At 41.1% G+C, this 23120-nt stretch overlaps 1 protein-coding gene across 2 annotated transcripts; it reads left to right on the forward strand.

Annotated features, from left to right (window-relative positions):
• The first annotated feature begins 2411 nt into the window (after nt 1-2411).
• Nucleotides 2412-18547, forward strand: galm (galactose mutarotase). Of its 2 annotated transcripts, none has more exons than XM_073482122.1 (9): nt 2412-2478; nt 2933-3120; nt 4339-4493; nt 6656-6769; nt 7225-7317; nt 9089-9170; nt 15639-15789; nt 15902-16076; nt 18099-18547. In XM_073482122.1, exons 2-9 carry the CDS (start codon nt 2934-2936, stop codon nt 18174-18176), a joined length of 1035 nt encoding a protein of 344 aa, XP_073338223.1. In that variant the 5' UTR covers nt 2412-2478; nt 2933; the 3' UTR covers nt 18177-18547. The 2 variants fall into 2 exon arrangements, with proteins under 2 accessions (XP_073338223.1, XP_073338222.1); XM_073482121.1 differs by lacking the exon at nt 2412-2478 and adding an exon at nt 2516-2601 and having other exon boundaries at nt 18099-18266.
• The last annotated feature ends 4573 nt before the right edge of the window (nt 18548-23120 follow it).

Genomic DNA, 23120 nt, shown 5'->3' on the forward strand with positions numbered 1-23120 from the left:
AAGAAAGAATTTGCTTATACTTTGCTTTAGTCTCTACTTATTTGTAGTGTTTGGTTTCTAGCCCTGCTGCAGTGATTTAGAAGCATACTTTGCCTTCAACCACTGGCTGTGCTCACAAAGGCCCCTGCAGCTCTGAATTAAAATAATCAAATCTGAAGTGCAGAAAAACACACACCACACACAATAATGGGGGTGATGGAGGCTAAACAGTGGTAGAGTGTGTGGGTGAAGGCCTGCAGTGACATTTAAATGAAAATGTCCATGATAACGACATCAGAGATGATCAGTATGATGTAGGTGAATGATGAAAAGCATAAAGAATATTTTCAAACTTTTACCTGGTAATTATTTTGTTTGGTCTACCCAACTGACCATTTAGCAAGTTGCTTGCACATGTGGCTCCAGCCTAACAGCACTAGCTAACTGTCTTGTGTTAAGGAAGCTTTCTGTTTTATGTTGTACAGCAAACATAACAGCAAGTTTTCCATCTGACAGAAGAATACTGTAGAAGCACAATGTAAAGAGGCCACATGCACAACAAGCTGAACTACAGCCATTTGTATATACAGATACTAAAACTCTAATACAAGTGTATGGTAGTGCTCTAAGCAATTCAGTGTGAATTTATAGTTGGCTAATCATAAGGAAAGTGTGAGCATGTGTGTTCTACAACATAAATAATCTGGTAATGGACATGAGCTCTATATTTAGTGTAGCCTATTATCTGTAATATCTGTCACATATTCTGTATGCGTATTTATTCTGTATATACATGACTAGATATCACTTGACATTTGTGAACAAACCTGTTTATTTTCCAGGAAGGGAATATCTGACATTTTTTGAGCTTTGTTCTAGAGAGAGCAGAATAAAGTTATGCAATGTCTTCCCCCAATTGGTGTCAATTATTTTCACTTTAATACTGTTCAATATACTGACATATATAGGGTAAAGGTGATTAATAATGTGTTTTTCTCATCAGATCATAATTGGCTCAGTGGCTGTCTGTTTTGAGGGCAACATTTTCACTCATTAATGAGATGCTTGCACAGTAAAGCATGAAGTTTTTATCAACCAATGCCTGTGCTGGAAGGTGTTTTTGGTACCTTTACACTGGAGATACTTCTTTAACTGTATGCAGTAGACCTCGGTGTCACAAAAAGTCTCCAAAAGTCATACTTGTGTAAAAGTAAAGATATTGTGATAAAATATTACTTTGACAAAAGTGAAAGTAACCCATACAAATAGTACTAATAAAAGTCTATCTGATATTAAATGTACAAGTAAAAGTGAATTATCAATATATTACCATGTATATACTGTACACTATGGGCCAACAGATTATTATTATTATTATTATTATTATTATTATTATTATTATTATTATTATTGTTATTATTATTATTCTTCCTCACATATCTTACAGTGTGGCATTGTGGGGGTTGACCTTTAAAACAACAACAAATTCATACAAAAACAAGCCATATGAATTCTTAACGAGACTGATTATTATGGTCACACAAATCCAGTGTTTCTAAATTCCCATGGTAAGAAATGTAATTACTTGTTATATTATGTAATAATGCAAAATATGTTTAGAGCAAAATCAAGGTCACTCTCAGACTGTGTACAAAGGCTTTTCTCAAAACAGGAGAACAAATATGATCTGACAGGTGTTTGTACAAAATGCTAAAAAAATATCAATATAAACTCTAAAAATGATGTAATTTACCTTTTGATTTTCAAAAGACTGTTTACAGAGCTATTTTCTAGGGTTACAAGTATGAATGACGTTTGTTTGTTTTGAGTTTGTTGGATTGTTTGTTTTCTTTCATATTTAGGGGACTGCAGAATGTGTAAGCATTTTGCTCCTGCCTAAGCCTGCTCAGTCACTAGGCATTCAAATCAAATCAAATTAAATCAATTTCATTTATATAGCAAAAAATGCCAATCACATTGCCTCAGTGAATGGCATCCTTTATGCTTAGACTCAATTCAAAAAAACTTTTAACAGGGAAAAAAGATGGAAGAAACCTCAGGAGGAGCCACAGAGGAGTGACCCCCCTCCCAGGACTGACAGACATGCAGTAGATGTCACATGTACGGAACACAACAACAAAATCACAGTTTACAAGTTTCATGGACAGAATATCTGATACAAGTAAATTATATAAAATATATGTGAAGAACACTTCCACTCCACCGTGGTGAGGCCTTCTTCATTCATAGACTGTTGACTTTGTTTATACTTTATACTGTTCATATTCATTTTATTATAATAACAATATAATGTCTTTATGGTGATTAAAAATACTGCTGCTAGCTACTACTGCTAGTCTGTTTATGTTTGATAGCCTGAATCTACACACTCCAGCACAGTAGGTGGCGATATGCAGCCTTTAAGTTGGTTTGCGATCCACGATACAAGCCCAAGAAGAAGAAGACCGGATGTGTTCTGAGTTGTTAAACTATTTTCAGGTGAGAAACGATCGTGTACCACAGGAGTGCACTTACAGGTGGCTGACGATTTGTGAAATTCTTTGAATGCAAGGATATGTTGGCTGTCAACACTTCACATAGTAAACACCAGTGAACATACCGGTACGAGTGTACACTGTGTGTGTGTGTGTGTGTGTGTGTGAAGCACGGCACGTTAAAACACATTCTTACTGTTGCTGTTTGGATGATTGATGATATTTAGTGTATGTGCCGGTAAATACGCTGTAACACGCTTCCACAGACACTCGCAGAACAAGGCACACAGACGTCTCTACAGCCACCACACACTGGAGTCAGACACTTACACTGTAGCTTAAACATCTGAGTCTGGCTCAGAACATCGTTGATAATCCTGCCGGCTGGTACAGGTGAAACTCGCGCTGAAGGACCACTGTGTGAAGGTGATGTCCTGTTGTGCTTGTTATGGTTCCAGGATGACTCAGATAAGCCATCAGCAGTGGGGGGAGGGGCTCGGCCAGGGCAGTGTGGACCTCTGGGTGCTGCAGTCCTCCCAGGTGCGGGTTGAGGTTCTCACCCTGGGTGCCATCATCAGGTCTGTGCAAAGCAGAGGGAAGGATGGTCAAATGGAAGACATAGTCCTGGGCTACGATGACCTGGAAGGTTGGAAGGCACATAACTGTTAACGAATCAAAATGAATGAAATGGTTAGACTTCAGAGGGAAGTCAATATATCCACATAACTAACAATTATTTATCAGAACTCTCCTTGTGTTCATATTTTTTTCAAAGTACCAATAGTCATCTCTGCAAAGTTGTCACAATATTGATATCAAGGTATTTGGTAAAAAATATGATATTTGATTTTGTCTTATAGTCCATTTAGGAAGCGCTTCAGAGGAGATTTAAGAATATAGAGATTTATATTAAGTATTGCGATATTGCCTATAAATATCACAATATGATTTAAAGGCCATATCACCCAGTCTGACCGAGACTTGAAATATTTTAGGGAAAATCCTTTAATTGTAGAACTGTTATGTCAAAATTAAAGGAACCGTTCACCCAACAATGAAAATTCATTCTTTATCTACTCCTTGCCTATGATGTTTTGTGGTCCACAATACATTTCTGGAGCTTCACAGCAAAACAGCGTTGCAGCATTCTGCTAAACAACTGAAGCAAAAAAAAACATGAAATGGCTCCATACAGCTCATCCAGTGTAATCCAAGTCTCTGGAAGCCTTGAGATGCCAAATTGATTTGAGAAGACATTATTTACACCCTTTTTAAGACAAAATCTTCACTGTAGCTGCTAAGCTAAAAGTGTGGATGCACAAGCTTGGCCTTGTTTCGAGGGTGTAAATAATGCCTTGGTTTTTTTACATTTTAAAGTTCCCATCTACTTCAGTTGTTAAGGAGAATGCTGCAATGCTGTTTAGCTATGAAGCGCCAGAAATGTTTTGTGGACTACAAAACTTCACCTGACTTTCCATTGGCATAGGGGTGAGTAGATAATGACTTGATTTAAATTTTTGGATGAATTTATCTTTTGAGTCACTTTTGTATTAAGAGTCCCTATATGTTGCTCCCTGATTTTAAATAGAAAATGTTTGCATCAGTATTCAGGGTGACTCTAAGATTCCATATTTTGAAGGGAGTTGGCTTCATCTTTATTTAGCCCAAGGTTGTTTCAGGTTTTTATAATTTATTAAATTATTATTATTCTCATCCTCATATTCTCTATGGTGGTGCTCTATGAAATTGCATTTTATAGAAGGAGAGATGCTTCAGAAAAGCACTGAGGGAGAACAAGTGAGGTTTATGTAAGACAGACATTATTGAGTGAATTTGAATAAAAATAGCCTGTGCTGTGTTGCAGCTTATGTGACAGATAAGCGTTACCTGGGAGCCACGGTGGGTCGTGTGGCCAACAGGATTGCAAAGGGACGCTTTGTAGTGGAAGGAAAAGACTACCAACTAGATGTCAATAATGGACCTAATGCACTGCATGGGGGGCTGCAGGGCTTCAATAAGGTGAGTATGTTCTCGTGTATGATCAGCTTCAATTAGCCTTTAGAAAGCTTATAGCAATTTGTGTAGAACCTCTGTGGAAAAATACCATTAGTTTTCCCTCTTTGTACTTGTCTCACATAGGTTTCACCACCCAGGTGCTGATAAAATAAGATAAACCCTTATTGATCTGCATCAGTTTTTGCAATTGAACAATAAGGGAAATAATTGCATACGTATAGAAAGTAAGAGAAATAAATGACATAGGTACTGTATATACCACTAAGTAGAACCTTCAGAAGAGCATTTGGAGGGCGCACTCTAGGCCATCCATACAGTGTCTCAGCATGTTTGACCCCCAAAGTCGAGTTTGTTTGACTAGTGTGAGCGCTCAAGCACAGTACACTTCCTTGGCCCTGGTACAGTTGGAAGAGGTATACTTCGGTATGGTGCGGTTGCTCAGCATGTCCACTTTGCACACCTGAGCACAAGCACGGGTGTGCAAAGTGGACATGAAGCATAATCAGACGTATTACTCCACCTTGCACAGAGTGCCATCTGTGACCAAAACGACACAAAATAAGCCACATAGAAGTCAGTAAAGTCATGTTCTCTGTGTTGTTCTCAATTGTGCTGCGACCACGTTACAACATGATGACGTATGTACAAGAGGTAACCATGCTCAGGCCCGGTTGTGGCTGGAGCAATGTGAGTGCAGGCCAGCGGGGGACTGGGGAGGAGGGACAATTACGCTTCTGCACGATACGGAGCAACTAGGCCAAGTGTGAGTGTGCCCTAACAGGTAAGGTGACGATGGGGCTGCTTAAGTGGCTGGCGTACACATGTCGTGGGTGCGAGGGCCCTATGCCTGTTACCTAAGTCTTCTTCCATGGTAACAAAAACAACAATTCTTATAGTCAGATGATTATACACTAATGAAAACATCATTATGAATGAATATTATATTCCATTTCCTCCAGTAGATCCCCATAAATCCCACACACTGGAACTTTTTAATAGGATCTGTTAAAAGAAATGTTCCTGTTGAAAAGTAGAGGCTAAAAGAAGTCAGAGCAGTCAAAGAGATAGTAGCCCATTAGTCCCTGTTCACACATGGGACTAAAATTCATCCTGCCTAATTAGGGCTAATCGATGTTTAAATTACTATTTGAAGAAGTTGCATTGGCTGCACTGAAAAAGAGGCAAAAGACTTATGAAGAGTGAGAAATGAAGCTCCTTTATGTTGTTTAAGTAGTCTCAAAATCTGTACCTTACATAACCCAGCATGGGAGCATTTCTGCGACACGTGCAGACTCATAATTACAGTAATAGCAAAGTATATACATATGTAAATATTGCCGGCCGACGTGGCCTGTCTGTTTAGAGCTTATATGTTCACCCAGTTGGGTTTTCTCTGGATGCTGCAGTTTCCTCCTACAGTAAAGTAACATTAAGGTAAATTGGCAACTCCAAATTGCCCTTAGGTGTGAATGTTGTCTATTTCTAATGCTGTATTTTCACATGCACTGCTGCACTGAACCTTTCTGGGCACCATGCTGTATGTGTGTCTGAATCAGTTGAACTGGACATTAACTGGAATTAACCCTACCAGTTCTATAATAAAAAGTCTGTGTAACATCCTATTAGGGAGGAAGACTTTATATAAGGATAAGCTGACTGAGGTAAATTTCTAGTATCGCGATAATTGTTAATACCCACACATGGGGACTTAAGATAGTTTTCTTTCCAGTCATTGCAAAATCACTATGGCTGAAGGCTTGACCTGTCCATTATAAAAAAACATGGAAATGGATGTGTGGAAATACTGTGAAAAGGACTTGAAGATGAGGTGCCCAGAACCTGACGGAACCTGAACCTGACTGCTTCATACTCTTTTATTCTTGCCTATATATTGCTTTCCACTCTTCCATTGATACAAATACGTCAGATACATGCAGTATTGATATTGAGGCACATGAACAGGATTCTCCAGACATTATCACCCATTATCGCCATCCTCCACCTCTTGCCCAGTCTAAGCTGGGTTTGGCTCCAGCCCCCTGTGACCGCCAAAGATGAGTCGATAGAGTTAATGTAATGTTATTAATCTTTTGCACCAATGACTTCTTCTATTTTGTAATCCTATATGTATATATTGTATAATCTTTATGTGTTTGTCTCTTCAGGCTATCTGGTTTGCTACAGCACTGGAAAATGGTGTACAGCTGCAAATGACAAGTCCAGATGGAGACCAGGGTTATCCTGGAGAGGTTCAGGTCTCTGTCTCCTATAACCTAGAGGTAAACACACCAGGTTCAATAATTTAAAATGCTGTAGCTGTCACTCTCATCATCACTCTCAAACATCCTAATCATTTTTCTATTTTCTAGCTGAAGTTTACATTTGCCTGGGATGATCTGACTGTGTTCTGGCTCAAGAATCACTCTGTTTAATGAGCCCCAAAGCATATTTTGGTCAGCACAGAGCTCTGGAAGCCAAACAACTTTTGGTTGAATTAAACAACCGTAGATGAAATGGGTCCCAGATTTGATAGATGTTAAATAGAAATGTGTCTTGCATATACCATACTGATTTTGTTGGCAGTTTAGTTGTTTTACTGAATTTAGAGAACTTTTTTCTGACTCTTCAGATAAACAGAAGATGCACTGTTCTCTAGCCAGACATTTTATTCGTTTTGCAATTTAATAAATAGTTTGCAGATATCAGTTCATTAAAATTAAAGTTATGTGTTCAGGGGGACACACTAACTGCTGAATACCAGGCCCGGTCGACCAAAACTACCCCCATCAACCTCACCAACCACTCCTACTTTAACCTGGCTGGACAGGTAAGGGCACATCATCATCCATCACATTAGTGCTGTATTTGTTGTAGAAAAGATGGAAGAAATACAGCAAGAAAGAGAAATATTGAATTAGGCCACTCTCAATTCACCATTGCTAATGATCATCTTAAGGTTTTAAGTTTATTTGTCACTCACTAAACATAACAACAGCAACAGTGATTTTTACAACAATGGATTTTTAAAAATGTTCAATAAGCAATAGATTGAAAAAAATGTGCAAATACAATAGATCAGTAGATAAATAGATGGGTAAAGATGTATAAAATGTGCAAAATTTGTGGCTAGTTTAGCAGGGGCCCCGGGATCACAAATTAGTTCAGCTCAGCTCAACAGGTGGTGTGGTGTTTATATCTTCTTATGATATACTAAAACTGACAGTTGTGCACACAGCACCACTATACTTCTCAGGCTTGAAGTACACAAGAGAGAAAGCTCATCAGTAACGAGTTGGTGCAGGTTATGTGGCAGCTCATTAGCGTTTGTGTAGCCTGCAGTACGAAGCCTCATTATGATCTGCTGCTCCTGTTTGCCCTGTTATTACATTACACTGTTAATACAAACTCAACACTTACTGTATTTGTTTCAAATTCAAAGTCGTGTGTCAGTGCACAGAAATCCTTTTCAGGGCTTCATCGTGAAACGTTATCAGGAATGTGTTGTGGAAAGCTCAAGTTGCTGACTTGCAAGGTTAGCATATGTGAATACTTGAAATGTCACTGCTGCCATCTTTTCTCCAGTTTCACTGAGCTGAAATCCTATTCATTTATTATTTTGATGTTTTATTTTAGACGAAGAAAAATTAAGTTGAATTGTTTTGAGAAATGAAAACACGACATGTTGCAGTTGCCCTAATTGACTGCTGCTGACATTCATGGGCTCTCATAATGTTCCTCTTGGAAGTCTAGTGTGACGTCTAGTGCGACATCTAGTGGTGAAATTTGGTATTACAAGTCGGGTCCACTCTTGGGCCTTATATCAAATGGGTTTGAAAATGTTTTAATCGGCCCAGCTCTAGTTTGGATTGGTGGCATGCTTTTATGATTCTCCTGGATTTGGTCCTGTACACCTGCTGTAGATGTCGTGTAGGCTCGGGAGAGCACCCCCTGTAGCACTTTCAGCTGACTGTGCCACTCTTTGAGGGGCTTGTAGTCCTGCAGAGTGCTGTTTGACATGACAGTTGTAAGCTCTTTAAAGTTGAATTACAGATTCAACATGTTAAACAGAACTGAAACTGAAAATAACTGAAACAGTCAAAACAAACAAATAAAAATATCAATAATGACTGCAAACACCTCAGCACCCAGTGCCTCCTCACCAACTCGTGCATTTAATGGGCGATTTTCAAGCTATTTAGTTTTAGCTTTATTTATTTTTTATTTTGTTTTTTTCAGTCCTTTATATAATACCGCCTCAACTTAGTGTTGGTCAAATGCATTAATCACCAGCAACAGCAGCCTTTTGCTGACGGTCAGAAAGATAGTTAGAGTTAAAACAGTTGTGTTCAACTCAGGACACAATGAAGTCAACTCAGTGTTTCCAGAGAGGTAAGTGGTTTTAAAAGCAATCTATCTATTAGATTTAGGATTTCCTATAAACAAGTGTAACATTTGTCCTGATGATGGCACTAGGTTTAGGTCGGGGGTCACCGTGTGTGTGTGTGTGTGTGTGTGTGTGTGTGTGTGTGTGTGTTTGTTTGTGTGTGTCTGCGTGCTTGCATGTGTGTGTGTGTGTGTGTGTGCATTCGTTCGTGTAGGGTGCAGCAGATATCTATGACCATGAAGTGTCCATCAGTGCTCAGTCCTACCTGCCTGTGGATGACACATCCATTCCTACAGGTAAAATATTCACATCACACATGTTCTCTCACAACAAAATGAACCCAGCAATGGGAAGTCATTTTTTTAAACTGGTGCAAAGGGACAGTCGTCCTACATGAACACAGGCAGAGGTCGAGTCATACAATACATAGGCTTAGAAACAACATGCATCGTAATGTGTACACTCAGTCAGAGGAAACATGAGAAAGCAAGATGAAGAGAAAATAGCAGCTCATACTTTTCCAAAACTTAAACTTCTTGCTTAAGGTTGAAGCTAATTTAAATAATACCGCCCCCAATAAAAGCAATTTGAAATAAAAGTGGTTAAAGTACCAAAGGTAAAGAACAGTGCAGTAAAATGATCCCTGTTTGTATTGTGGCTGTCCTGTGAGAAAAACATCTCTAAAAAGTCAGCTTCTTACTTTTTAGCTTTTTGACAATGTATTTCCCAGCTAATCAACATGATTTCAAAATAGTTTATTTAGCTTTTTAAAATTCTACTTTTTAAGTAGAATTTTCTGAACCCATAAAAGATGGAACATTGTTATCTGAAAGGTAACAAGTAACTACAGTTGTCAAACAAATGTAATGGAGTAAACAGTACAATATTTGCCTCTGAGATGCAGTGAAGTAAAAGTATAAAATTGGATAAAATGGAAATACTCAAGTAAAAAACACGTTCCTCAAATTTGTACTTAGGCACAGTGCTTGTGTAAATGTAGGAAGTTACATTTCACCATTGGCTACAGCTCTGGAATATTTCTGTAAATGACAGCCCTGCAAGCTATAAAAGTTTTATTTGACAATTTTGAGACCTAAAGCTGCAGCTATGGCCTGTAGGCTTATGTTTACATTGTATAGCCAAAGCTATGTGTATATAATTGTGAGAAGTGGGCTAATTACCAGGCAGCAGAGCCAAAGCTCACTTATATTTTATTATTTTCCAAAATTTTATATTTGTGTTTATGCTAATATTCATTGATCAAAATTCATTGAGAAAATATTCTATTCAATAACTATGAACCATGCCGTTTTCAAGGAGGGAGGACTGTGTCAGGTGTGACTGTGTGGCAGTGGCAAAGATTTACATGGCTTACAGGTCAGACAGGAGGGCCTGTTATCAGAATTTTGCTGAGGGCCCCTAGGAAGATCAGGACCGGCTCTGTACTCAGCACAAATTAACACAAGTTTCCATTGGCTGTAGGACTTTATCAGGATTGACCCTTTTTCTCCGATCCTGCTTGTGACATTTATGGACAGAATCTCAAGGCACAGCCATGGTGAGGAGAGTGTCCAGTTCAGGAACCTCAGAATTGCATCTCTGGTTTCTGCAAATAATGTGGTTCTGCTGGCTTCTTCAGTCTGTAACCTCCAGCAGGCACTAGGGCAGTTTGCAGCCGAGTGTGAAGCTGTTGGATGAGAGTCAGCATCTCCAAGTCTGAGGCCATGGTTCTTTACTGGAAAATGGTGAATTGCCTCCTTGGGTTTCGGGGGTGTAAACTGTGTTTACCAAAACCTGTTTTATGAAGTGTTCCCAAGCAAATGTAGTAATATCCTTCATATACCCAACAAAGTTTGTTACACATTTTTGTTTTTGCTCCTGTTCTTTAAAAGTTGAATCAAAAGACTTTTTCTGTGCACAGAAAATACTTATTTCTCTCAGATTTTGAGCACACATTTGTAAAAATCTGATAAGGAGTGACATATCAAGATGCTGATTAAACAGCATGGTTAGTGCACAGGTGTGCTGTGGACAGGTCCCAATAAAAGACTTACCTCAAAAAATGCTTTTTATTAGGCACTAAAATATGGACTTGAGATAACCAGTCAGTGTCTAGTGTGACCACTACTTGCCTCATGCAATGTGACATCTTCTCATAGAATCGATCAGGTTGTTGGCTCACGGATTCACAATCCATGCGCAAGGTTTTGTAAGTCTGGGCTCTCAGATTCACAATCCGTGCCCACAGATTTTGCCCTAAAGATGATGACAACAGCTCCGTTTGACTGTATATGAGCAAAATGCTCTATTTAACTAGAGGAGGAGCGCTGCAGTGTGTCTCTGTGTGAGTAATGTGATGTGTGGATCTCAGTCCTCCTTGTCTGTAGCTTATGCCTGCCCATACCATAACCGCACCTCCACCATTGGGTACCCTAAACCAGGATTCATATGTGAAAAAAACACTTCTCTAAAGTGCCAGATGCTTTCAAAGTTGAGCATTTTTTTGCACTCAAGTTGGTTACTAAGATGATCTGCAGTCACGTCAAGACTCGTAGGTGAGTTTGATGAGCATGCAGATGAGCTTCCCTGAGAGTTTCTGACAGTTTGTGCCAAAATTGTTTTGCGTTTTGCAAACCAGCTGTTGCATCAGCTGTCCTGGTGGCCAGCCTCAAAATATCCTGCAGGTGAAGAGGCCAGATGTGGAGGTCCCTGAGCATGGTTTCATGTGGTCTGTGGCCAGTGGCCAGTGAGGGTAGTTGGATGGGATGTACTGCCAGAAACACGGAAGGCAAGTTGACCTTTTTTGAAGTAGGCCTATCATAGTATGCAATGTGTTCAGTGAGTATAGCACTTATCGCTATTGTTCATCAAAAATGCATCTACAAAGCAAATCAACTGTCATTTTCAACCTTTGTTGACAGTGGATAAGAAAAAAGTTATCAGGGAGTAGTTTTATAAAGTTTGTGGGACTAATGGTACATGGAGCAGCCTCAGTGAGCTGTTCAATAAAGAGCTGCAGGCTTTCACACCTCCAACTTCTCAGTGAGTTAGCCAGCTCCTTTTCTCTCACTAATCCCCCACAAATAGGTGCTTTTCCTTTTTTGCGTTGACAACAAATCCTCTGCCATCATCTTGTTGGTCAACTTCTAACTCATTATTTGATGAGTGAAATATGACTCCTGAGATTCGTATTTTCTACATTTCAATATGTATTCACAATTGTCAAAAATCGATTTTCTGAATGTTGATTATTGTGATGTTGACAGAACGAAGAAGGCGGAACTCAACTGCAAGGGTAGTGCAGCACCCAGACAGTTTACAGCGTGCACACACTAGAGTTATCTTGAACTGAAGTTCAACTTCAAACCAAGCCTCCAGGAAGAGCACCAGGCTTTGAAGCCAGTTTTCGTAGTGGCCAAACCATGAAATTACATCGTCACGTTATGCACTGTGGCCCAAAAAGACTTTTTCCCATAAGCTACCATTGTGAAAGAAGGGTCTGTAAAACAGTGGATACATTTTTCAGTGACAAAGTCCCTGCAAATGACTTGTTTCACTCTCATAATTTGAGCCATTCGGTCCAATAACATTTGGAAAGTCTAGAAGAGCCGCACGATTAAATTATTTTATCCCCATTCAGGTTAGCTGAGCACTAAACCAGAAGTTAGCTGGATAATTACCTTTCCGAGATGAACTTGAAGCAGGCCACATATATGTGAACACTTTATATGCCGCCATGAGACATTACAATGTAATGTTTAAGGAATGAAGCAGCAGTCAGCAGTAACAAACGAGACCATCTGACAACCACTAACAAGCTAGCAAACACACACCGCAGCATTCAACACATTAAACTCTAGTGACGAAAATAACTCAGAAGAACAGTGCAGCAGAGAGACTGCTCTCACTGCTGGACTTATAATGTTAAAAACACAGCAGAGCACACCCCCCTTATTTTGTTCCTCACATACAGGCATGCATGGTTTGAAATTAATTAATTAATGCGATCAACTTTTTAAATGAAAAGCTGCAGGTCATTTATCTTAATTTGCAATTTGAATCGAGAATTGATTCAAAATCGGATCGGCCACCAAAGAATCTAAATCAAATCAAATCATGACATTGCCAAAGATTCTGTGAGATTCTGTGCTGTGACTCTGCTGCTGGCACAGCACAGCAGATGAGTTTGTTATTGTAATGTCTGTTGTCTGATTAAGTATTAATTAAAAAGTAAAATGACGATGGGGTGGTGTTTCCCCTATCCTGCTTTGCTAATGATAAGGTCACAAGGTGCAGGAAAATAAACATTTTCATCTTATGTGTAAATAACAGTGAATAATGGACTACATTTTGAATTAGGAATCATATAGTCATATGGATATAGTCATACCAAAAAATCAAAGTCAGTCTTATAGCTGTCCAGCCTCTACACACTGTGTTAATCAGAATTTCTTGATATCAAACCATGAAAGCCTGAGCTCTACTTCCCCAGATGTTGTCTGTACTTAACAAAATATTTTCTTCTGGTAAGTAGAATACTGGTGGCTTCCTCTCCATCTTTACCTTTTTACTCAACAGGAAGCTCTTGTCTTTCAATACTACGCTCCCTGCTGCAGTCTTTCTGCCTCTTCGTCTGTCTTTGTGTCCGTCTTTGTTTCTATAGAGTGCTGAAGTCACGCCGCTTCCGGTTTGCCCCATGGGACTTTTGTATGGTGGTGAATAGAGAAAGACAAATAATCTTTCGATCCTGTTTGAATTGTGTCATGAACTACACATATGATATTTGTGAACTTAAAAGATAATTTTTCAAGTCAATAAAGTCTCAGTTTGTCATAAAACTAATGAAATATCAGACTGTGAAAATATGTAATATAATCGATGAATCAGATCTCTTTAATGACATGCAGCATGGAGAGAACACCCACAAAGAAATAAAATAAATTACAAAATAACAAATAAATTCTACATATTCTACACCCATCTGCTGATGCACATCCTGGCCAGAGAGACAGTGGCTACAATAACACTTGCACTGTAGATGATAAAACAGTTAAAGTTATTATTTCAATTAAAGTTTGCTCTGAAACACTCATTTGGAAAACAATTTGGAAAACTATGATATGACATGGTTAAGCATCAGAATACAATGACACTGAATGTCAGTCATTTGAATGTTTTTGTTTTGGGGTGTACTCCGTGCTGATTAATGCAGATACAGAATAAGTGTGCACACTGTATAATAATGGGTGTTATATAAAACACAGGTCAATAGTCTGTCAGAACACTTTAACACATCGCCTCTCCTGAATACGGCACATAACAGAGTGATAATCAGGCATCAGAGCAGGTATAAATTATACATGGTGGAGGTCCTGTCTGATCATTAATGTATGATTTAGACAATAAAGTTCAAGCTGGGAGAGGTATTTTGAGGTAGAACTTGTGTTTTAACAATCAAAGTGGAATTATACATTGGCTATGTCGTATTGTCACCACATATATGAAATAGCATTAAGCACTTGTTAATGGGCATACCTCCATTGAATAATTAATTAGGAGGAAAATTAATCGCACCTGTGCAATATTCATGCTGTCTAATCAGCATCTTGATATGCCACACCTGTGAGGTGGGATGGATTATCTCGGCAAAGGAGAAGTGCTCACTAACACAGATTTAGACAGATTTGTGAACAATATTTGAGAGAAATGGATCTTTTGTGTATATAGAAAAAGTTTTAGATCTTTGAGTTCAGCTCATGAAAAATAGGGAGCAAAAACAAAAGTGTTGCGTTTATATTTTGTTCAGTGTATTTATAAATAGGTATATTGACACATTTAAATAGATGTGCTCTGACCATTTCAGACACTTACCCCTAGAGTCCACCGGGACTATCACAGCAGCGTTATGGCTGCGATACGGTTGCAGGAGCTCATCGCGGCTGTTGTAGTCAGTGCTATGTTTCCATCAGCTGCGCCAGGGCACGTCTTCGCAGCTCTCCGCTGTGCTTCACGGAAAATGCGCGGCAAGTCACAAACCTTTAATCTAAAATTTGTTTCTAAATTCATTTTCAACGATTTGTTTGCAATTTTGTTATTAATTTAAACACAGCCACAAATCTTTGATCCATGGCGTTCATGGCTGGACTGTAGGCTACAGCACAACAAAGTCAGAAATAACAACAATAAAGACAATTAAAACAGACAAAAATAGAAAGCATTAAGTACGTAGCCTACTCACCCATGGTAGAATCACAAATCAAGGAGAATGTGATGAAATAAGCAAAATCTCAGGAGGTCTACTGTATCAGCCGGCAGCACGCTCTGCTTCCATAACGCTCTTGGTGGGATATGCAGTCGCGTGGAGGATGGAGCTAATCAGCGTCACACACATAACATCATAGACACATATTGCCCCATGGAAACCAGGGGTTAGGGTGAATAAGGAGAGGAGGAGGGTGAAACACACTCAGACAGAGGTCTAATGGGCTATTTTTTTGGAGGTTGTTTGCAGAGCAAACAAAAGTGCTCTCCTCCAAAGTTGGTGGGATGAGGCTGGATTTCTCAGGTCTCCATAAGGTCAGGGGTCATGGGGTCTGTGTGTGTCTCTGTGCACTCCAACACAGGCACAGAGGGCCTTTCGATTCAACCATGAAGATGTTTATGAAAGAACTTGGTTTCTTTGTATATTCCTGTGTTGGAGCCTCATCATCTAACTGATGTTCAGTGATATACACTCAACAATCAATAACCTAATCTATCCATAGGAGAGATCAGAGAAGTGGAAGGCACGCCGTTTGACCTCAGAAAGCCTGTTCTGATTGGCCCTCGGCTGAAGGAAGTTCCTGGTTTCGGGTTTGACCACAACTTCTGTTTGTCATCACCAGGAGAAGCCTGCACAGAGAGGCGCACTGCAAGGTATACTGCAGAAGTTATTTTCCCACCAACACACTTCCATATACACAGTCACACACATGCAGTAGAATTGTCTTTCATATAATCTGACAGGAAAACTTTCTTCATCTCTTAGAGTGTGTCACCCAGCCAGTGGGCGTGTCCTGGAGGTTTCTACCAGCCAACCAGGAGTCCAATTCTACACTGCCAACTTCCTGGATGGCTCAATAACTGGAAAGGGCGGGGCTAGATACATGAAGCACTGCTCCTTCTGTCTGGAGACACAAAATTGGCCTGATGCTGTGAACCAGGTATGATGATGATGATGATGATGACGACGATGATGATGATGATGATGATGATGATGATGATGATGATGATGATGATGATGACGATGACGATGATGATGCAAAGACACTCTCTATACATAGTTGTTGTATGGAGTGATATGTTGTTAACCAACTGGATTTTAATATATTATTGAGAAAGTTAAAATTGCCTTTTTTAAATGTGATTTAGCTCATAATCTAGGAATACAGTTAAAGCATTAGTAAATGATTTATTTGACCATTAATGAAGCCATTAGTTACAGCTTTATAAAGGTGCCTTATGAGAATGGAGTGCCATAGTTTCTTGCATGCCAAGCAGGTTTTCCAATCAAAAAAGAGGCAACGGCATTCATCCACGCCAAGAACGAGGCAGACGGACACATGCTAATCACCATCAGTACAATCACAAGTGAGGCTTAATGTAGTGTCTGGGCAGATACTAGATAATGATGGCGTTTATTGTGTGCTTTAAGCTGCATTTATGTGTGAGTTTTGTGGACTGCCGAGTCCAATTTGCTGCTGTTGCACACTGTAAAACATTGTTATTGCTGTTTCCTTTTTCTTTGTGCTCATTACGAGCTGATTTGAGCTTTGACGCTGTGTCAGCGCACTTTCTTTATCAAGGAACAATGAATTTTAGATCAGTGAATGTGGTTCCTTCACCAGTCGCCACATGCTTGTTTGTTTGTTGCTTGAGTTACTTTAGTGTTTAGTTTAGTTGCTGTAGCTGTAGTTGAATAATAGATGTTTGTTGGTAAAAGTGTATTGATTATCGATCAATATTTCTAACGTTAAATTCTTTTTAACCGTACAATGCAGTTTTCTGTGATTATTTGTGCACATTATGTGACAGCTGGTTGTGACGGTCAGTGCTCGGATTCATTTCCTTCACGGTTCCTCTAATTTAAAATATTTACATTTAAAAGATAACATCCTTCTTTTGAGACAGTTTTCCCATTTGGTTATTGGTCCATGATTCCAGGGTGGTGCCCCATAATTATTAATTTATATTCATAATCTTATTATGATTTTTGTTAATTACTATTTGTAATTATTAATTGCTAATAACCACTCCTGCACTACTAGTGTACCCAACAGAGACCAGAACCTTGGTTTTCACAGAAAGTTGTTTGTGGTAAAGTATTCTGAACTAGAGGTTTGCTTGGATACGGTCGAAAACCATGGACATGTGTTCCTAAGGTCAGGAATTAATCTCTACATACCACAAGTAACTTCTAGGTTTATTGGTTTGCACCACTGTATTGAGTCTACCATTTACAAAACCCAACCTTTTTTTTGCAGTAGAATATCATAACGAGATTGTCAAATTATTGTTTATATGTTTTTTTTTTTATGAATTGAAGATGAAACATGTCAGAGATAATTACCTACAAGGTGTCCATTAATCAACGATTTGGAGGCCAGAACGGTCCAACCTATACTTCATAATCTGATCACTTGTGTTCAGATGGACAGTGTAGGCTACTTCCTGCAGCTTGTGTGTTGCAGAGGCCATCCTGTGGTGATGCACTGAAGGACTACACTGTTGTAAATAAGATATTACAGGTGTCTGTATATCAGGGTTTCATCAACACCCTTCAGCCATTCAGAATTGAGTATTCACCCGGACCTTGGTGTAAATTTGGAGATAGAAGGCTGTAAGGATAGAGGGTGCTGTATATTGTCCAAATAGTAAAGTAATTTGCTTCTCTGAGGCAAATTAGTGATTTGTGTTTTTGGCGTATACAGTATGTATAAAATTGAATTGACAATCAGAAAATCTCCTTCAGCCTCCTGACCTCAAGGGGGATGTTGTTTGTGCTTGACTGAGTCAGAGATATAACTTAAACTTGCATGTTAAGACAATTTGAATGAAAGGTTCTGACCTCAAGGTTGAGAAACTGTGTTCTACAACTCTCTATAGCTGTGTAAACAGAGCTACAAATGCCAGCAAAATAAAAATACATATTGTGTGTGTGTGTGTGCGTGCGTGTGTGTCTTCAGCCTTCATTTCCTGACTGTCTTCTGCGTCCTGGTGAGGACTACCAACATGTCACTCGATTTACCTTCACCACTGTCTGATGCGACTTCAACCAACAGGAGGACAAAAAGAAGAAAGCTGGGAACTTTTAAGTCAAAAGTCACATTGGTCTACAGCACAATCATGTACATGTACTGTTCATGTTCAGCAGCCACTGCATGGGGCAGTTTAAAGCATTCCATTTAATTTCCTGAATGTGTAAATGTGTCATTTGGTGTAGATTTTTTAATTTGAAGAACTTTGTCATCATGGTGCTGGGAAGCGATCTGCAGGCAGGCTGCATAATTACAGCCTGTATATGTAACGTGATGGGCCGTGACATGAAGCACTGTTAATAATAATGTGATTTATGATCATGTGCAAATTCATTCTTACATCAAATAAAAAAGTAATAAAGAGTTTAAGCACCCCAGCTTGTTACTGCCATTTGTTCCACTGTGTTCATTAGCATCAGATTGTCTATGATTGATTGCAGTCCATCTGTCCTGTTTATGCAGTATTGTACAGTATGTATGTTATGTAACATTGCAATGTGTGAGTCTTTACACAGGCTGAACTATTCCTAGAACACTAGGTGAGGAGGCAGGTTTGGCTGAGAGGGCATCCTACCGCTCAGCTAAGAGACATGATGTGTTGCTATGGCAACCTCATCCATCAGTCAGAGAAGCTTTTAACAGCTGAGATTTCATAAAATGTAGAAGTTGTGAGCCTCATTGCCCTAGAGCTGGAGAAAAGGACAGAAAACTGATCTGATCTGATTAAAATCTGGCTGTGTGGCTTCCAGACTTTTTTGTTTGACTGTAGGGAGTGTAGTGTGAGACGGCCTGCACCATGAAACAGCCACAGCTTCATCTCATGCAGGAGGAGAGAGGACTGCTAACATTGTGACAGACAGAGAGGGTGGGACACTGACAACACCAACCTCTCAGGTAATACACTTTAGATGGGTTATTTCCTACCATGAATTAGCTCTTCTTTGGAGTTTCAGTTTGCTGCTATTTTGTAAATAATACAATATTACAAAACTGAATAATTATTATTAATGAACATTAATAGTTAGTAAATATTGCTGCCTAAACTGCACACTGTGAGGGTATTGGCAGTGTTAATTTTCAAGTCTCTGAAATCAATTCTACTACAATTTTCTTAAATTTAAAAAATGTTGTGTGTTCCTATGTCAGTAATTATTCTAACATTAAACCCTTTTACCACATTTGTCTCAAATGATTGGTTCACATTATTAAAGCTGGAATTGATAAGATTGTAGAAACCAGTAAGACCAAGCTAATTTTGAAAGTATCTAACTGAAGAAATCCCACCTCCTCCCTCCAGAACACATGAACACGCACTGCCTGACATCAGCAACTGCCCCCTAACTCTGCTGGCCAGCTGGGAGATGTGTTTACAGCTAGTTCGCTACGTTCAACAAATTCTCTTGATTTTGAATCTAATAAATGCATAAATAATAGGGATGTGCGTCTCTCCCTTATAAGACGATCTGATACGCATCTAGATACAGGGGCTCGGATACAATTCAGGGATGATACATTTTTAATACAGGACAATTTGGTATAATTCAATATGATGCAATGTAATACAGTTCTTAACATTTGTTTCATGTAGTCATTCCCTTTCTATTATAAATTAAAATAAGCTATTTCTATAACAGTTGCAATACTTGGGGTTCCCTGATCTTTTGTATATATGTCTGCTATACTTCATGAAAGACCAGGTAGCCAGGTAAGGTATTTTTGTTACTTTAAGGCATGAAGAAAAAATGGAGGACAAATGTCATTTTGAAACCACCTACAGGTTAGTCCAGTGGAAGTCTCTATGGGCCGCCCGCACAACACAGAAGATCCAGATATTTTCATACCTGGGAAGTTAAGTTTTTTTTTTGCACCAAGCAGCTTTCATAGTAATGAATGGGGCCCTGCCTCCACTGCTGGGTAACGTCCTTGTGTCTGCCTTTTCAGACATCTTGCTTTTGTTTATTCCTCACAAGCATAGATCCAAAAGTAATAGAGACGTGCTTACATCTCTAATGTTTTTGGTTTCATTTCAGTGAATCTTTTTTTTGCGATCAAATGTTATTTTTATTTTCATTCAATCAATACAAAACATAAGTATACCATGAAATGGCAGTCTTTTCGCATACAAAAACAATATTCCTAAGACATAGGAACGTGCCCTAGGATATGGTATGACAAAGGGAGAGGGAGAAAACAAATCAAACAACCACAACAACTAAAAGAAAAAAAAATGAATAAATAAAATGTGCATTGGAGGTCCAAATAACAAACCAGAGAGACAAGGTGGGGAGAAATTGAAAAACAACATGGCAAAAGTACACACCCACCAGTACATATATGGAGGACCAAGAAGACACAATACGCAGACATACATGACAAAGACAGAGGGACACAAAAAAAAAGGGAGATGATGAAAGGGACTAAACAACTTTGGCTAAAGTAGGGAGGCTTTAGGCTTTAGTTTACAGCCTATCTTTCAAAGATTCAATAACACTGAGGTAGGTTTCTACAGTTTTCTCAGAAGTGCCATTAATTCGAGCTGTTGAGAGTTCCAGGTATGCCACATCCAAAAAGGAGAGGAACCAGGACTTGACAAAGAGTTAGGTGGCTTCAAACGAGTTGCAATCATTTTCTTGGCAGCCGTCAGCCCAACATGTTTTTGGATTTTAGAAAGTTTAAGGGTAGACAGGTTCTCTTTCATAATATTTCGTTCGATGTCTCACTATGGGATGCACGCCTCGCTGCAGCCCTCAGAAGCGTTAATCTCATTACGCCAATCCTGATTGGCTAGTGAAACGTGTCCGTCCGCCTCAGGTAGTCCCCTCTACCTTAAATAGCGCATGCGGACGGCACCACGTCATTCAAACACCTCTTCTCACTCGGAGCATATCTCACGTCCGAGGCTAGCTAGCTAAACTGTCCACAGGCGGACCTTATTTAGCTTCCGTCTCCGGGCGCTACTAGCTTTTGGATATCTTTTTCTTTGCTTAATCGATCACACCAGATCGAACCAGTGCTTTCCTTGCTCTCCACGGCTTGGCCAGCACTGTCCTCGATGCCCCACCACGGCAGTTCAAGCACCGAGTATTAGCACACCAGCTAATTTTCGGCTTCTTCACGTTAGCACACCAGCTAACTGCCTCGACTCCCCGCCTGCACACCAGCTCGCGAGGAATGGAGGCTAAATCCCCTCACACCAGAGGGCACAGAGACTCTGGGGCCCGACTCTGTCGTTGCGGGAATAAAATATCGAGTACGGATCCACACCAGGTCTGCTCGAGCTGCCTGGGGCTGCAACACGCCCGGCTAGCTATCGACGTCCCCGGCTCCTGTCAACACTGTGCGGTGTTCACCGTCAAGAGTCTCCGCAGACGGCTAGCCCGCCAAGCTAGCTTGTCTGGACATGACCCCTATCTCCCTCCCGGCGGCCCCGCCGTCGAAGGCGGAGAGGAGATGGAGGTCGCTGCGGTGGCGATACCGGAGGCTAGCGCCAGCTGGGGCTCCCAGCTCGACCTAGCCGCGGATCCCCCGCAGGAGGAAGACGTCCTGGAACTGGACTATGGGGACGATGACGATGGCGCCTCGGAACTCCTCATCTCAGAGGATGAAGAAGAGGACGACATCTTCATCACTCCGGCCCGGGCTGCGCAGCCCGCGGCCTCCGTCGCCTCTCGGGATGGAGATGAGAGTAGCACACCAGCTTCTCCCCTCCCCAGCTCGGACCTGCTCGACGTGTGCAAACGCGCTGCTGCCCGACTGGATATCCCCTGGCCCGCTGTCGTAGCTGAGACCACCAGATCCCGCTACGAGGGGAAGAAATTGCCCTTGGCTAAGAGTGCGACGAAGCAACGTCTCCCTGTCTTCCCAGAGCTGCTGGATGAGGTGGCGCGCTTATGGAGAGACCGCCCTTACAGCAGCAGGAGCCCGATTCCCGGAGCCTCGTCCCTCGACTGTGAAGCGATGGAGAGCCTGGGTCTGCTCCGCATGCCTCCGATGGAGCCACTCGTTGCAGCGCACCTTCACCCACGGCTGTCAGCGGTGTCCTCCCGGAGCCCCAGCCGGCCATCCAAGTCTGACCGTTTTCAGTCAACTCTGACTGAAAAGGCATACAAGGCGGCGGCGCTTTCGGCCAGAGCGCTCAATGTCCTCTCCCTGCTCACGGCTTATCAGGCTGAGTTATGCGAGGATTTTGTGCAAACTCAGGACCCAGCTACGTGGGAGGAGATACCGGTCATCACCGACCTGTGCCTCCGTATCCAACGCTGTGCGGTCCAGGCCACGGGAAGGTCGATGGGGGCAATGGTTCTGCAGGAACGAGCGCGGTGGCTCAACCTCGCCAACCTGTCAGACAGAGAGAAGGACGACGTCCTGGACATGCCCATTGTCCCGGAGGGGATTTTTGGTTCCGCGTTGGCTTCGATGCAACGGCGGTGTGAAGCCAAAAAGAAGGAAGACGAAGCTCTCCAGCTCTGCCTCCCTCGAAAGCCCCAAGCTCCCTCTCCGCCTGCACAGCGGAAAAACTTCGCGCAGGCTGCTGCCCAAGTTTCGCAGTTTAAAATACCTAAACTGTCGAAACCCCGGCCCGGCTGGGCAGGGGAGGTGGGGGCGGGCCGGGGTTTCGACAGTTTAGGTATTTTAAACTGCGCCTCCGTATCCAACGCTGTGCGGTCCAGGCCACGGGAAGGTCGATGGGGGCAATGGTTCTGCAGGAACGAGCGCGGTGGCTCAACCTCGCCAACCTGTCAGACAGAGAGAAGGACGACGTCCTGGACATGCCCATTGTCCCGGAGGGGATTTTTGGTTCCACGTTGGCTTCGATGCAACGGCGGTGTGAAGCCAAAAAGAAGGAAGACGAAGCTCTCCAGCTCTGCCTCCCTCGAAAGCCCCAAGCTCCCTCTCCGCCTGCACAGCGGAAAACCTTCGCGCAGGCTGCTGCCCAAGTTTCGCAGTTTA

The sequence above is a fragment of the Pagrus major genome, chromosome 15 (genome assembly GCF_040436345.1).
Source record: "Pagrus major chromosome 15, Pma_NU_1.0".
NCBI lineage: Eukaryota > Metazoa > Chordata > Actinopteri > Spariformes > Sparidae > Pagrus > Pagrus major.